At 41.0% G+C, this 16,737-nt stretch overlaps 1 protein-coding gene across 2 annotated transcripts in view; it reads right to left on the bottom strand.

Annotated features, from left to right (window-relative positions):
• The window catches only part of Mms19 (MMS19 nucleotide excision repair protein), a 252,136-nt gene that overhangs the window by 82,138 nt on the left and 153,261 nt on the right, over positions 1-16,737 (bottom strand). The window contains exon 25 of one of the 2 annotated variants that reach the window (XM_037426865.2): positions 9,676-9,866. The exons of the other annotated variant lie outside the window; for it this stretch is intronic. Coding sequence (XP_037282762.2) covers positions 9,818-9,866 — 49 coding nt within the window. The 3' untranslated portion in view covers positions 9,676-9,817. Of the gene's footprint in view, positions 1-9,675; positions 9,867-16,737 lie in introns of those variants that run through there. 2 annotated transcript variants of the gene reach the window in all.

Here is a 16,737-nt window from a genome sequence, read left to right as displayed (position 1 = left end):
TTTGAAATTTAAGACCCGACAGCCACATCCAGCAGATGAAACTCGACATCGAGGGGGGCAAGAAGTGGGGCACTAATGCACTTGTTATCAAGTTACTTAATATGATACGCTTCTAAAATAATATGTGCTGTCCTGTCATCACTCCTAACTAGAATTGTCGTCTCTTCAAACCGGGTCACACTTCCTGTGCACTTACTAATATGCACAATGAAATGTGCATACTTGTCATCTAACTTTTCCAATTTTTCGTGCATGTTCAGCCAAACGGTCATTGACTCAGCGCCCAAATTCTACAACGTGGGGTACACCACTTTAATGTTCAACTGTAGTAGTGTATTCCATTGCCATGTCATGTGGGATGTTCTACTTTGGAGAAACTGAGCAATGTGTCAGTGACTGTTAAGAAGAGCACGCACAAAAATTCCAAAAGCTAGATGGCAAGTGCAGAGAAGATGTGGCGCGGTCGGAAGAAACAATTACAGACCCCTTGAATCCGCCTTTGACAGGAATCCTAAGACTAGGTCGCGGAAGACGTTTTAGGTTCAGCAAGTGCTGAGGACAAATGCCACCAGAGCCAGTCTGTTTTGTTAATTTGCAGTTTTGTGATAATGTTTGGACATAATGAAGCCGTCACACACTGTAGTTAGGCAGTGCTTCACAATGCTTAATTGTCAATTGGCAAACAAACGGTGGTTGTACTGAGCACACTCACAGGCGTAGTTTTCGACTAGCGCAGGAGGGAATCATTTGGAAAGATTTGGAAGCGAGTAAGACTTTGGCCTTTTTGTCGATTGACTGCGTGGCTATATGAGCGCCGGCTTGCCACGGTATCACGTTTTTTTTGCAATCATGATGCGCGATGAGAGTTCGGACATACATGAGCAGCAGTCACACCATGCTCATCGTGCCAGACACGCTCTTTAGAGCATTGGGGCTTATCTATACAATGGGCATGCCCAAGAACATTGTGCAGCGTCATAAAGAGGCATGTTTTTTTTGAACTTTTCTTTGCGAAATATCAAACTTTTGCACTGCAAAATGTTCATTTGCGTGATGACACTATTTACAGCACACACTGCCGATAACTGTTGCCGTTTGGCCGCAATGACTACAATACGGTATGAAGAATGACTCGCTTATAAAAAATATAACTTTTATACGTGTTATCGCAAGTTCTCTAACAAATAAGAGAACAGCTTGCTAACAGACACACATGGTGGCGTAGAGACTTTGGTTAAACTCAATATAGTAATGAGGAAAAGTGCATTGCTGGAATGGAGTCAGTGCATCAATGGCATTACGAAAAGGCTTTAGCTATGTTTGTTGCAACCAATAGTTTTGGGCCATAAACGGTCCAATGTCATGTGAACAGGCGGACTAGTGAACTTGGGTGCACGCTGAGCTGGAATGTGCGCAAGTGAAGCACAGTTGGACCACCACTGTGTGGTACAAGAGTAAAATAACTGTCAGGAGTCGCAGAATGCGAATTGTGTAACCAGGCATGGCACAATATGAATTGCACAATTAGTGGCCAGTTGAAAGCTTTCACTCTACTACAAAGAGCTGAGTCATAATTCCTCATCATCAGCCAATGACTCAATGGATGGAGTAATAGTGGGCACCTTACAAGCGTACTTGTAATAGTAGCCTCAAGAGATGTTGCAATGAGAGTTTGCCCCAAGAAAGTTTCCACCTTTCGCTACGACTGTGGGCTTTCCGCGCAAGCCTGGCATTTTCTAATGTCTCTCTTGTTCCACATCGCGAGTGAGTACAGCAAAAGGCCACTTTTCTCAGTTGTGTTCTTCTAAGGAGAAATGCAAGATTTATACTGTTGTTTCACATTCACCTCCCAGCATTCGTTTTTTTTCTAAACTTGTTTGTCTTTCTAAAATGCCCTGGTGAATAGTGATGGAGCATTGCTTACTTGACAGGGCCCTATTGAGCGAAGCAGTGTCTTTTTACTCTCATTTGTCAATGCTGTGGAATTGAAGGAGAAAGAAGAGCAGCGTGGTAATTCTGGCCGCCGTTCAGTGGACAGTGCCGAGGAGGTGTTGCTTGATGAGCTATCGCTGTAACTATCTGAAGAATCTGGACCCAGAGGCAAGTTTGTGGCTGTCTGCAGGAATTGTGAACCTTATTCGCAGTCCGACCTTGTTGTAATAGAGTATTGTTGAGACCAAAAATTACTGCTTTGTGTTCTAAATTTGTTGAAACAGTAGTGATAAATTCTGCTCAAACAAATTACAATCGAGCTCACGCATGAATACTAGGCACGAAAACATTATTCGATGCTTCAAACCCACCATAAACGCTGTAACCTAACCTGTGCCGTTGTGGCATTTCAAATTAGAACCAAATATGAGAAGGTACAACTACAATAAAAAAAAATTCCACAACTTGAACTTTCTAACCAAATTTTTCATGCAAGAACCACATTTAAAAAAAATGTGCAATGTGGAATTGTCTTACAATATACTTTTCGATACCTTTCGTGTTTTTAATCTTGCACAAACTAAACAATTTAGTTACAGACAATGAATATCATGGTAGCTCTCAATTTATTTGCTACATGTCAGTGTTTTCTTATAACGAGGTTCAAGTGTGCTCTTTATGTTGATGCAAAGTTGATGCAGATTGTTCATTTTGCATACTTTTTGTGATTTTTTGTAAATGAGCCACGGAGTTGACTAAACAGACTTTCAAGTTTAGCGTTAAAAGGGTTCTTTTAAAATCACTATAAATTGACTTTTTAGAATGGTTGCATTGAAAGTCTCTTCAAATTTTTTAATGGTCATGCAGGCCATTATGAATTACGTAAAGTTGCAGGTTCTGCATCCCTTACCCAACAGTAGCGCAAAGTATTGAAAATAACAGCAGGTTTTCAAAATTGCTAGTTTTCTGTAAAATTCTTCAAAAAAGGAAAAAGAAAGGGTCAAACTTTGCAGACCTGTCCAAGATTATATAAGTTTTGATTCAAATGCGATTGATTCCCTTTAGCTAGTAAATTTGTTTTTAACCTTACTTTTTATAGTGCTATTAAATATGGCTGTTTATCTTATGCTGGTCATAACCAAATGGGAATAAATTTTTAATTGTAAAGGGCTGTTTTAAAATTATTTATGCATGGGTGGATAGGTGTACACGGCATTTTCTTACTGCACTCACATTTGGAATATGGCAGTTATCAGATATGTGAAGATAATAAAATTTTCACCTGTTTCTAGACCATTATAAGTAGAAGCTGGGTTTTTAGGCACTCAGAAAGTGTGTTTTAGGTCGCAAAGAGAGGCAGGTAAAACACCGTTTTAGGCCTTCAAAATTATAAATATAGGCACAATAAATTTCTACAAAAATTTGAAATAATTTAAATCAGATGTCAGTGACTTGTATCGATGACAAGAAGCAAAAAAAAAAAATGTTTAAGGTAGCACAAAGGCACCAACGGTTGAACATAGGTATTCATTTCTCACGTGGTTCACAGAATACGGTCCTTCATTTTATTGTCTAGCATTGTGAGTCAAGTGTCCACCATCCAATTAACACTCTTTTGGGTCTTTTTCCTTTTGTGTTGGCTGGGAAGGGCAGCGCAGGAGAAATAACCAGACCACTGATACCCCAGAAAGGTGGGATGCCAGGTCTAATCAGGTACGCTCGATTTCTCCCCTGTCAGAGAACAGCTTAGAGGACCCTTCACTAGGTTTGGAATTTTGAGCTGACAAGCGTAATGGATGCACAGGGCACTCAAGATCATGCCTATTAAGATTCGCAACGCTACATGTCGCAGAAAAATGCTAAATTTCTATTGAATGCCACTTGCCCTTCTCGTGGGTGTGCACCCAAAGATAAAGGAAGTGACGTACAGTAAGGAATGGTCCTGTTTTCATGTCGCTCCTTTACGTTGACATTGGTGCTTAGACATTGCTCACCATACACTCATCATCAGACCTTAGTTAAATGCTAGCTATTTTTAAACAAAACAGACGAGAAATGTTTCATCTCCTGATTATATCGTGCATTATAAATGGTACCTCTTTAAGGGCGTTGCACATGAATTTATTCTAGTTGGAATGTGTAATTTGTGTGTTCTGTTGTGTAGCATGAATGAGGAGTACATTAGTTTGGGCGAGCTGCTTCATATCATCTTGAAAGGGATGCACAAAGACAAAGGGAAAAGAAGCGCTCTTTGTCTCTATGTCTTTCTTTTCCCTGTGTCTTTGTGCTGCCCTGTCAAAATGAGTATAGTGAACGAAATCTGAGAAAAATAATAAAACATACAAACGAAATGTCAGCTTGTCATTATTTTTATTTTTGTTTTCAGTGGCCGCGAGATGCTATATGCTAATTCGCCCTCGTTTCGCGTCCATCCTGGTGGACCAGTGGCTAGGGTGCTCTGCTACTAACCCGAATGCCGCCAGTTCGATTCCAGCCGCGGTGGTCACATCTAGATGAAGGCGGAAAGATAGATGCCTGCGTACTGCGCGATGTCAGTGCATGTAAAATAACGCCAGATGGTAAAATATTCCGGTGACCTCCACTACAGCATCCCTCATAATCATATAGCTTTTTTTTTTTTTCATGTGAAACCACACATACTACCTCTACTACTACTACTACTACTACCCTATTTTGCTTGCATTCGTCTTCTCGTCATTTCTGCATCCTGCCATCGCCAACCCTGACAATGCTTAGCTTGTGTTTGCTGTGTAGTCTCTCACCTCAGTTTCAGCAGAGGAACGTCGTGCATCGCGGTCACGATAGATGATCCATGCCAGCCTCTCCAAAAGTATGTGCACTGACTGATCCATCCCACAGCAATGGGTAATACGGAATAGAGATCGCCTAAATGACACATCGATGGCGTACGTGCACGAGTAAACTGGGGCACGTCATGCGCGAGTGATCTTGCTTACGCATGATGTTCTTGGTGCGTATGCATCATGTGATCCTCTAACCTCGATACCGAAGAAAGCAGGGAAGCAATTAGGGTCGCGATGGCTACCACTGAATCAACATGAGCATTCCATGAGTGGCAGTTCATGTTCTCTACCTACCCGCGACTGCACAGAAAAATCAGCCGTTCCTTTCCCACCGCAACACCCAGGTTTTCAGGGCAGTTCTTCAGTTCCTTCAGGACACTGTACAGCTGTCTGTAGAAGACGATCGCTACGTCCTCGGCCATAGACGCCACTTTAATTTCTTTATTTCATCTTTAATTCTTTCTCCTCATTCCCCTGCAGACGCTGAGATGTTCTTCCACTTACGGCTGCAGAAATAGTGTCTTTTGCACTCCTCATGCTTCTCCTCCAATTGCTCACATATGGTGTCCAGCGAGCGCTATTTCAACGCAGTTAGTGGCTGTTTTGCGGAAGTTGCTATAACTAGAGAACTTCGTTGAATCTCATAGTTTTTGGAAATATCAGTGTTGCCTTTTTTACATAAATGGTTTCAAACTGTGCTCAAAAACAAAGTTTGGGCTTAACTAGCGCTCATATAGGTGCTGATTTAGAAAATAGGTGTTTATAGGCACTATAACAGCCCTTCTTAAGAAGAGATGCAGGTCGAAAAACGTGAATTTTTTCTTTTCTAAATTACCGAGTTTTATTTTCACCTGTTTTGATAAGATTAGTACCTCTACTGTTATGAAAAAAATAATACAGGTCGAGACTTGACTGGAAATGCTTTAAAATTGCATCCAAAGAGCACAAGATGCTTAAAAGGTCGAAAGTGTGCAGTCTTCGAGCACCTTGCCGCCGATAATGCGCCGCCGCTCGCCATTGTTGATCGCATGAGTCGAAGAGTCGAGCCTCACTCTTCAAATAACAACAGTTTCTCTCGCTGATGCAGCACAAGAAATAATAAAAAGAAGCACTCGTCTGCGCGATTTTTGAGCGCCGCGACTGGCTTATCACATAGTACGAATCGGGGACCGCCATTGGCCGCTGCGCGCCGGTATGTGCTGTGAAACCTATTTGCGGGGTCCATGTATTGTCGAGCACCAGCTGAACAATGCTTTTCTCATGTAGTTATCTTCGTTATGAATGAAAAAAGGCATTGCTCAAGTGAAAGCCATTGTGCGGCGCGCTCTGTAGGAATAGGCTACGAGCGGGTGGTCCGATTTGCGGCAGTTGTTGGCTTACAAAAGCCAATGCATCAAAAGTAATTCACACCCGTCAGCCGGAAAGTTCGTGATGCGGCAATGGATGAGGTCAGCGCCAATCTTGAGAAGTCGAAAGAGCTCACAGTGAGAGAACTTAACAGGGACCACATTGCCATTATGTACGACGATATGTGGCACAAACATGGCTGCCAAATGGCATGACACTGGACTTAGTTTGGATTTCGCAGTCCTGTTGAACTTCTTCCTAGCTTGCACTTGGCACATGGCTCTACCAGATGGAGCGGAAGTTTGGCAAGCATTTCATGGCCCTGTCTGTGAGCGAAATGTCTTTGAGGAGTCAGCTCGAAAAAGCCGAGGGAGACAAACTCATGGTGCTGGCATATTTTAGTCGCAGTGGCCACTACAAGAATGACTGTTCTTTTTGGTGTCCAAATTTCATCTGATTTATTGATATCTTTCATAAATAAAAACTCAATTTTAACTTTAAAACTTGTTTTTCTCAAAACACAAATTTTACCATTTTTTCCAATGTGCCCCTCTTTTTTTGGGGCACTTCTAGTGCTCGGATCTGCATGAAATGCAATTATCTTGTTTAAATCTTAATATTTTATTGTATATTAAAACAATTGTATGTATAGCCTTAGTAGAGTAGGTGAAATATAGACTTTTTATGTCTATTATTTTTCACGGGTATTACATATTTTGTATGTGCTTCCTAATTAGTTATTTGCACTCTACACTTTACTTGAAGCATTATGAACTATGAATGGTAAAAAATTACAGAAGTTTGGGGATGAAAAGAGGGGGGGGGGGGGCAAAAGGGTTAAGGTTTTCACTTTGTCATGTTACAGAGCTAAACGTGTGTAACTTGCAAAAAAAACTATTTATATATTTGAAACCAGCATAAAAAGTTCCATAAACAGCTCAAGTTTCATTACTCTAGGGTGAATATAAAAAAAAAGTGTCTTCGAGTAGCATCTCCCCTTAACCTATAATTCATGCTCATATATCAAAATGGCACAATAGGAACCCAAGGTACAAGACAGACATTTGCCTTAATCCAGTCTCTAATCGTAAGACGTTACAGCCCTGGCATTTGATAGATGTGGCATATTGGTGTGTAGCATGAAATGTGCAGACATCCGAGTTTTTCTGTGCAGTTTGGAAACTCATAGCCATTTCTAGCTCCTGAACATAGATTCTGGAATGCATTAAGGGATGAATGCCAGATTCAGCACAGCATAAACTCAAAAGTATAAGCATGAAGCCTTGTATAACTGTACCAATACATGGCCTATTTGAAAATGATGTCATCGTCCATATCTGTTAAGTTAATGTTAGTAATGCCGACACATCTCAATATGTAAATAATAAAAATTAACCTTGCACCTTGTTGGTGCAAGGACTGCGAACCGATTAGGCATAAATATTGAAAATACTATTGCCAGTGTAAATAAACTCATCTGCGGTTTGTATCAATTGCAATATCAAAAGAAGACCTGTAATGCCTTCCCAAAGTTAAAATAATGAACTTACTAGTGGCCACTGCTGCCTAGCAAATTTGTTGCGAAAATTCTTGGAATCTCTAAAGTATAAGCGTGCCACCGCTTTCATCGCTACAAGCGCACTTGAAGCTAAAGAACTGACAAGGAGGCAATATGCCATACAAAAGTTTAAATCATCATGCATCATGGTCTTGATGTATTCCTCTTCTTCGTTGAACATATTGGCTAGTACTTCACGTGTTGGCTGCAGTACCTGCGGCCTACAAGACTATCTGCCAGCGTTCAATTTATAAATTCAACATGTCTGGACCGCTTGCTGCATAGTTGGGGACAACATTATGAATGAAAGAGCAAGGAATTTTTTCTTGCTCGTATGTTCACCGGAGCCATGATTACAGATTGACAACATTTTTTAGCTATGTTCACAAAGTGTTGCACGACCGCTTTCTTGGAAAAAAAGCTAATACCACTGTCACACGACCACAACAGAACCCCATTTCAGTATTTCATCTTTTTGTCAAGGGAGATGTGGTAATTAAGCCATGGAAGTTAAATGGGGCTTTTGAAAAAGGGAGTTCATTAATGACCATTTGGGCTTAAAGGAGCGCTCTCATTCCAACATAGCTACTGCTACGAAGAAAACCGCACTAACAAAATCGTTTTTGTAATTGTTGTGTCGTGTCTGGCTCATGGCCACGGCGCTGACGAAGAACAAGAAGCGCTGAACTGAAGCTTGCCGTTGCTGCCAGCGGGAACACCAGAAAGCCACCACATGAGCGGGCGCAGAGCGCGAAATGAACGTTTGCCTTGTCCCACTGCTCATCACGAACTCTTTTATTTACACATATATACACATGATACATATCACTGCTGCACGAGGCGCCACATAAAGAGTCAAAACCGAAACTGAAACTAAGAACACGAACACTCTCCAAGCCGCCACCGGCCAGTGTTGTACAGTATTGTTTGCTTAAACACGTGCGAGACGGACACACATGCACGGTGTACTTTCCTGCCCTAATTTTGCTAGCATGCACGTGATGTGAAAAAGTCTATTCTTGTAAAGCTCCATTAGGAATTTGAATGCTGAACAGAGGTAATGGGGGTTTGGTAGTTACGATGTGACGGGTATAAGCAGTGCAACTTTCACGTCAGGTAGCCCAGTCCGAATGCCAGATGAATTCACATCTAACTGCATGGATTGTAATACAAACTTTACACTGCTGCACCACAGGCATCACTGCCGAAGGTGTGGAAAGGTAGGTGGGTCAAAATGTGCATAGAAAGAGGAGTGCACTTTCATACATCTTTGCTGCTTGGTGGAGCAACTGAGAGTGTTCTGTGCATTTTCTGTGCAGATTTTCTGTTCCCGGTGCAGCGCCCATTCAATAACACTGCCTCGCTATGGTTACTACAAGCTGGTGCGCGTCTGCAATTCATGCTTCATCTGCCGTGTGACATCTGTAGTGGAAGAAATAGTTCATGGCTATTGACCAACATTTTTTTTTTCTGTGGAGAAGACAAGAGTTGGTGGCAAGCTCTTGTAGCAAAAGGGCCCATAGATGCCTGTGATTGAGAACCTGCCAAGTACTGCTGCTTCTGCCATTGGCCATGATTGAGTTGAAGTGTCAAAAACATTTGTTTATACTGCCGCCGTGGACACTTTCTAGTCTTATAACTGTGTACTAACGCTAGTGCCGATAAAACTGACATCCTGTGCACTTCAACAGCAGCGTGTGTGTTTATATGTGTGTGTGTGTGTGTATGCTATTACCATCTTTTTTTTTTTTCATCTTTACAGCCAAAAATTACTATTTTCTAGAAAAACTAGTGCCAAAGCTTTACATAGCATTTTTTTAAAGAAAACAAGTTTCATTGTCTCCCATAAATTTGAAATCACACCTGTACTTCAAGCTTGAATTACAAGTCTAAGAACTGAACACATTTTGTAAAACTGTAGTTAAATGAAATTTGTTATGCAACCAAAGTGGCCTTCCCAGCTAAAAATGACAATTTTCTAGCAAAACTTGTGCTAAAGCTTTACATTGCATCTCATAAAAAAAACTTTTTATTTGAACTCACACCTAGCATTCAAGTTTGCATCGCAAGTCTCAAAAGTGAACACATTTTTAAAACAAAATGTAGTTACATAAAATATGTGATGCAAACAAAGTGGCCTTTGTCTTCTGTGTGCTTACAGCAACATCGGATTTTGTACGCCTCTTGATTCTCCAACCATATGCCTGAAAAAGAAATTATATAGAATGTACTTCAGCAGAACCAAATACCAGTGTTAAAATTCACTGCTAAAATGCTCATTACTGTATGGAAAAACTAGGAATCACCAATGTTTCGCTTCATAAATAGCTTTAGAATGTTACTAATAAACAGTACACAGTAGAACTAGAAGCTCGATGAACTAGAAGCTTTGGTGTTTCCAACCTACATGACGCTAATGGCTTTATGAATGGAGTGCTACTACCACACCGTAACTACAATAGACAAAGTAAGTCTGTGAAATAAAATAAAGATAATGTTGCCACCTATATGGTGCTGATTTCTTTCTAAATTTACCACGAATGCCAGTATCAAGGGGGTGAAGCATTTAACCAAGCTGACATCACCTATGTCAGCACGATTTCGGTGAAGTTGCGATGGCACTCGCTGTGGCACTACCTGTGAGGCCTGGCACCAGGATAAAGTCTCCATCCAGCTGTCTTATGCTACACATAGTTTTATCAGGTGGTACAACTAGGAACAGTGACCACTGGAATTTGAGCTTGGCTACGTTTAACGCTATCTAGTGAGGAGAGTCTAGCTGTGCTATTAAAAAAATTAGAAGCCGTTAAATGGGATGTAATAGGGCTCAGCGAAACTTGGAGGACACATGAAGCTTGCACAGTGCTGAAGAACCGACACGTCCTATGCTAACCATGGATTAGTTCACGGAAGAAAACTAGGGCTGGGGTTACTTATCCACAAGAAGATCGCTGGCAACACGAAGGAATACTATAGCATCACCGAGATTGTGCCAAGTATACTAATTAATTAAGTTTAGCAAAAATGTACAGGACGAACTGCGGGTACAGGCCTGTGCACCTACATCGAGTCATGATAATCATTTAGCTGAATACTTCTATGAAGAAGTAGAGTCAGCAATTAATAAAGGCACAGTATACTATATTGATGGGCGACTTTAATGCCAAAGTAGGCAAGAAACAAGCGAAAGACCATGCGCAGAGGGACGTTATTAGTTGGGTTCGCAGAATGTAATAATTTACGGATCTTGAATGCCTTCTACAGAATACGGGCTAACCGTTAATTGACTTGGCAAAGCCCAAATAGCGAAACTAAAAATGAAACAAACTTTACTCTGTGTGCACACCGGGAGATTGTACAGGATGTAAAAATGGTTGGCAGGATCCTATGTAGTGACCATAGAATAGTAAGATCTCAAATTCACCTAGACCTAAAAAAAGCAACAGCAGAAACTGATACGCTAGAAGCAAATGAATGAGGTAGCATTGAGAGGTAAAGAACCGTTTCTCTTCAGAATATATTCGTGGCTCTAAACGAGGTAAACGACATTTGCATTAACACAATGACCAATAATCTGACTAGTATCATCAAGAGTGTGCAGCGAAGTCGAAGGTACAGTCATTAGACAGGACAATGGCAAACTATCTTAGGAGATGAAAAATCTCATTAAGAGATGAGAAACCATGCAAGCCTCAAATGCAACAGACAAAATAGAGCTGGTGGAGCTTTCAAAGTTAATCAATACACATAAGGTAGCTGACATAAGAAGGTATACCGGGGAGAGCATGCTGTAAAAAGCGGAAGGAGCCTAAAAGCTGTGAAGGCAAACTTGTGCTTAGGCGAAGATCGAATGTAGGGGGACATAACACCTTTTAAGAGTAAGTTTGCTTGAAGGTCCGCATTGGCGATTATTGCCTATGTTAAAGTAGTGGTGCTACGTCCCTAGGCAATAATCAATTCGCTTAAATTGTAGATATTTTTTTTTCCCATGTTAAAGTATTGGTGGCCTGGCATGAGGATAATGTCTACATCTACGAGCGAAGCTTCCAGCTGTATTTTGCTATACATAGTTATATCGTACAAGTAGGAACAGTGACCTATTATGTGCGTAAGGGCACATTGTCACAAATCCTTTGGTATATGAACACCTTTTCAAAGTCACTTTGCTTCAAGGCCTACATTGGAGATTGTTGACTATGTTAAAGTAGTGGTGCTACGTCCCTAGGCAATAATCAATTCGCTTAAATTGCAGATATTTTTTTTTCCCATGATAAAGTATTGGTGGCCTGGTATGAGGATAAAGTCTACATCTACGAGCGAAGCTTCCAGCTGTATTTTGCTATACATAGTTATATCGTACAAGTAGGAACAGTGACCTATTGTGTGCGTAAGGGCACATTGTCACAAATCCTTTGGTATATGAACACCTTTTCAAAGTCACTTTGCTTGAAGGCCTACATTAGAGATTGTTGACTATGTTAGGCAATAATCAAATCACCTAAATTGTGGAGATTTTTTACCAAGTTAAAGTAATGGTGACTGCATAGTTTGCCAATAAAAAAAAACATGCATCCAAAAGGAAGACGAGGAAGTCAACATGAGTGGCACTTCTAACTGAATTTGTAACTGAATTTGTTTCATGACACCAAGAATCTACGTGGAAAACTTAATGCATGTTCCTAAAGCCATAAACCTAGCTAACAGTGCAACCGACGCTGAAGAATCTAATTTTCCAGAAGTAAAATTGTAATGACTGTTTGCTAATGCACAATTTGCCCAGCTTCTGATGCTTCCAAAGATCCACGAGCCGTTTGCTTATTGCTCCTACCCGGGATCTTCACGTTATTAAACAGCAATTCACATTTGCAGGCTTTGGATTGCACAAGAAAATGTGTGAATTTGTTTTCTTTGTTTAAATTTTGCTCATGTTCCCTGGTGCCCAGTTTGTCCACAATAAAGACTTGCCACAAGTCGAAGTATACTGTCACCTTTTAGGAAATCTTTTTAGATAGTGATTCTAAACTGATTGTTTTTTATTTGCCTTAAAAATGGCTGTTTAAGAACACACGTCAGATATATTGAGCAAGGAAAGTGCAACTGATCACAATTTAATTACAGGAATTACCCAAAATATAAGCCCATCACGTGAAGAGCAATAAGTACCGATTTTTTTACACAAAACAAAGATTGCTTGACAGCAATGTAGCTGTACAATAAAACTGTGCAATGAACTAGAATCTTTGCACTGTCATCAATATTAAGCATACTATTGGTGAAAAACCCAAAATTCGGTAGTTTCAGATGGTTGAATTTCAATCGAAACCTTATATAACATCAACAGTTGTCAGCATTTTTCAGTTATCCTAGTTCATTGCATAGACTTATTTTCCATAAAGAAGCATGGGAAGTTTCATTGAAAAATATAGGATCATTTAGAAGTAATGAATTTTTGTATAATAAAAGAATAAAAATAAAGTTATGAGAAAAACAAGTTTTCGGAACATGTCATATACATCATTGGAAACTGTGGGTACATTAAAGGCCACCAAGCTCATAGCTGGGACCTTTCTTAGATGCCATGAGCTGAGTTTTATTTGGTTTAGCTGCTCCTACTTTTTTTTTTGAAGCTTGTTTTTTGTCAGCTCTTGACTGGTGGCTGGCGTTCTTAAGGCGAGTTTGGTTACTGCTGAGAGAAGCCACTGTGCTGCAGTAGCCAGGACAGACACCAGCCTGCCATTAGTATTTCCATTGCTGAATTGACATATACAATATTATTGTCCGAGCAGAAAAAATTCTCAGGCCTGCATGAACATATTTAGGGACACGCTACCAAAGCATCCCATTAAAGCATTCATTCCAGCAGATATGTTTTTCCGAAACATATTGTTTAAACAAAGCTCTGCATACACACCCTTCTCTTTGTTCGGTGTGTCATTGTAAAAACATGCCGCGCTGCGGTTGTCTAATGGCTAAGGTACTCTGCTTCTGACCCGTAGGTCGCGGGATCGAATCCCGGCTGCGGCGGCTGCATTTCCGATGGAGGCAAAGATTTGGGTGCACGTTACAGAACCCCAGGTGGTATAAAATTCCAGACCCCTTTACTACAGCGTCTCTCATAATCATATAATGGTCTTGGGACGTTAAACCCCACATATCAATAAATTATTGTGAAAACCTCCCCTGTGCTTGTATTGCACTGTGTCCATAGCTATGACTCTTGCAGGCACACCAACTTTGCACACTTTGCATCTCCCCCTTTGCTTCACACGAAACCTTTGCCACATCTAGTTATACTCTATAAGACAACAATATGGGACACAGCAGTGACAAAGAAATAGCTTCTTACAACACATTGGTACAGTGTAAACACTGTGATTTCGCATGGCCCCATATGGCAATAAGCGCAACTTATAATAAAAATTCATTACGATTACCATTGTTCTATCTTATTAAACTTTAGCATACTTTCCTCCCAACTAATCTGAATGTCTCCTACGGACTTTAGCGAATGGAAGTTTGTTTTACTAATAAAAATGTAGGCTTTGTTTTCCCGAAATATGTTTCGTTTTCAGGGAGGTCTACTGGTAGTTGCAAACACCAACACAGCTCTTGAAGAAAACCACATCGAGATGTCATTTTCGCTGCACCACAATTCTGAATGTCTGTTTTAAATACTAAGTGAAGTTAGGTTTAAAAAATGTGATTAATTGTGCGTTCCCACAATGCAGCTTGCTTTTAACAATCTTGTGTATCTAAGCTTCACATTGTAATTTATTTTTAACAATAAAATTTTCATTTATCTCTAGCAAGAGGTTTGGTACTGTGTATACCAGATGTAAGATAGGAGTGGTGTACAAGATGTGTCCCACTTGTGGAAAGTCTTCTGTTGGACCGACTGAACGCAGTGTCAACATATGAACCAGGAAACATGAGCTGAATGTTAACAAAGAAAAGGAATTTGCATATTTGCCTGCACACTGCACAGCCTGCTAGTGAGAACTAAGGTTTGATCTGAGCAACGAAAAAACAGCTCGCGAATCATTAAAAGTGTTTTACATTCAGGAATGGGGTGAATTGTGCACTAGCAAACCATCAATACAGCTGTACTTTTCGGAGATTAGATTTCTTGAGCTTTCATTACCCTATTATCTAGGTTTGTCGTTTTTACCTCTGAATGCAGAGATATTACTTGGCTCGCGCCTTCAATGTGACTTAAAAGTAAGTTGGTGCAAAGCAAGCACCAGACTTGAAAACGCGCAAGTCGGCCTTTGCGTTTCATAGTTGCTCAGGCTGTATTGCTTGGTCAAGTCAAGAACGAGCTTCAATGCAGAAACACGTTGCTCACCTGGTAACGAGGTTAATAATAAAGCTGTTCACATAAGGCACGTGTTACAGCAAAAAAAGATCATACATTTCAAAATAACTATAAGAACAAAGTGCCACAAGCATATTTTTGTCATTTTACTGCTACCGAGTGGCACGTGGTGCCCGCCGCTGGAGCAATGTGCAGTGTTGATTCTGTAAAATGTCCTTTGTCCGCTGTTTCTAAAGGACGTCCAAGTGCGGCACGTTTCTACACGCTTGCTTGTTTGGAGGCGAAACAAATGTCGCGTTGGGTTTTGTCGTCAGTATTTTGTTATCTTTTTTTAAATCGATTGCCACGGTGTGTATTTGTGCTGATCTGGCTTGCGAGGTAACGTGATGGTATTCACGAGTGTTGAAGATTGGGCGAGTTGGTTCGTCGTACTTGAACTGGTATAGCGCATTACGGGGAAGAAGAAACGGCCGAGCAGACCGACACAAGAGGACAGAGCGCTAACTTCCAACTGAGCTTTATTGTCAAATTGCATCAAATAAGTAGACCGGCGCAAGCATACAAAACCACCCTAATGCAACGACAAGATAACACACAACATCACACCGTCACATATCACACATTCATAGGCGGTTACTCTGATTAAGGAAGGCCATTTCATGTTCAGATAAACCCAAAGAAGGGGCGCTAATACACGTGCTGCCAGCTCTTGCTATACAATGCGCCTCTATAATTTCTCGATGCCTTAATGAAAGGCTAAAAGAGCACCATTATAATGCTCACAAAGCAATCCAGGGCCACATTGGAATTCACTGCCGCGATTGTGGATGTACCCCCATGTTTGACCAGTGTGAAGTGATAAAAAAGCACCCGTCACAATTAACTCGAGAAATTATAGAGGCGCATTGTATAGCAAGAGCTGGCAGCACGTGTATTAGCGCCCCTTCTTTGGGTTTATCTGAACATGAAATGGCCTTCCTTAATCAGAGTAACCGCCTATGAATGTGTGATATGTGACGGTGTGATGTTGTGTGTTATCTTGTCGTTGCATTAGGGTGGTTTTGTATGCTTGCGCCGGTCTACTTATTTGATGCAATTTGACAATAAAGCTCAGTTGGAAGTTAGCGCTCTGTCCTCTTGTGTCGGTCTGCTCGGCCGTTTCTTCTTCCCCGTAATGCGCTATACCAGTTCAAGTGATGGTATTCGCCTTTCTGTTCGCCTATGGACATGCTATGCTTGTAGTGGGCTAGGTTGCAGTTTTATATGCAAAAATAAAAAGCAAAAAGTTCTGGGAGCAAAAGCTTTTGTTTTGTGGGGTCCAGCAATGTCACCTACATGATGGTGAAAGGAGGCGCACATGGTCAGGAAACCCATGCTAGAGACATCTCTTTTTTTGTGGAACTTTTCGTAGCGTTGTGCTGCAAATGATGCCTGTATGAGCAAGAAACAGCGCCCTAGACGGGACGAAAGGATAGACAAGGCACACAGACACAGCGCCGAGTCAATTTTTGTCATTACTCTACAGCTGCACCGAAAGAGACGAAAAATGTCGTATTCTAGAAAAACATTTTTGGGCTCATGCTACATCCCTCATGTCCTTTTCTAGAAAGTTCAAGCATATTATCGAGCGTAACCTAAGCACCATCAGTAGCTGTAACATGAGAGGTACAGGCTGTCCTCTGTTGTCCCCACTTTCACGGAGCGACAACATAGCCAGCAGCTGCTGTACGGCGTTCTTCGTGAATCTGTATCGAGCGTGG

The sequence above is a fragment of the Rhipicephalus microplus genome, chromosome X, assembly GCF_043290135.1.
Source record: "Rhipicephalus microplus isolate Deutch F79 chromosome X, USDA_Rmic, whole genome shotgun sequence".
Lineage (NCBI taxonomy): Eukaryota > Metazoa > Arthropoda > Arachnida > Ixodida > Ixodidae > Rhipicephalus > Rhipicephalus microplus.
Note: the sequence above shows the minus strand (reverse complement) of the source record. Positions and strands in the feature narration are given on the sequence as shown.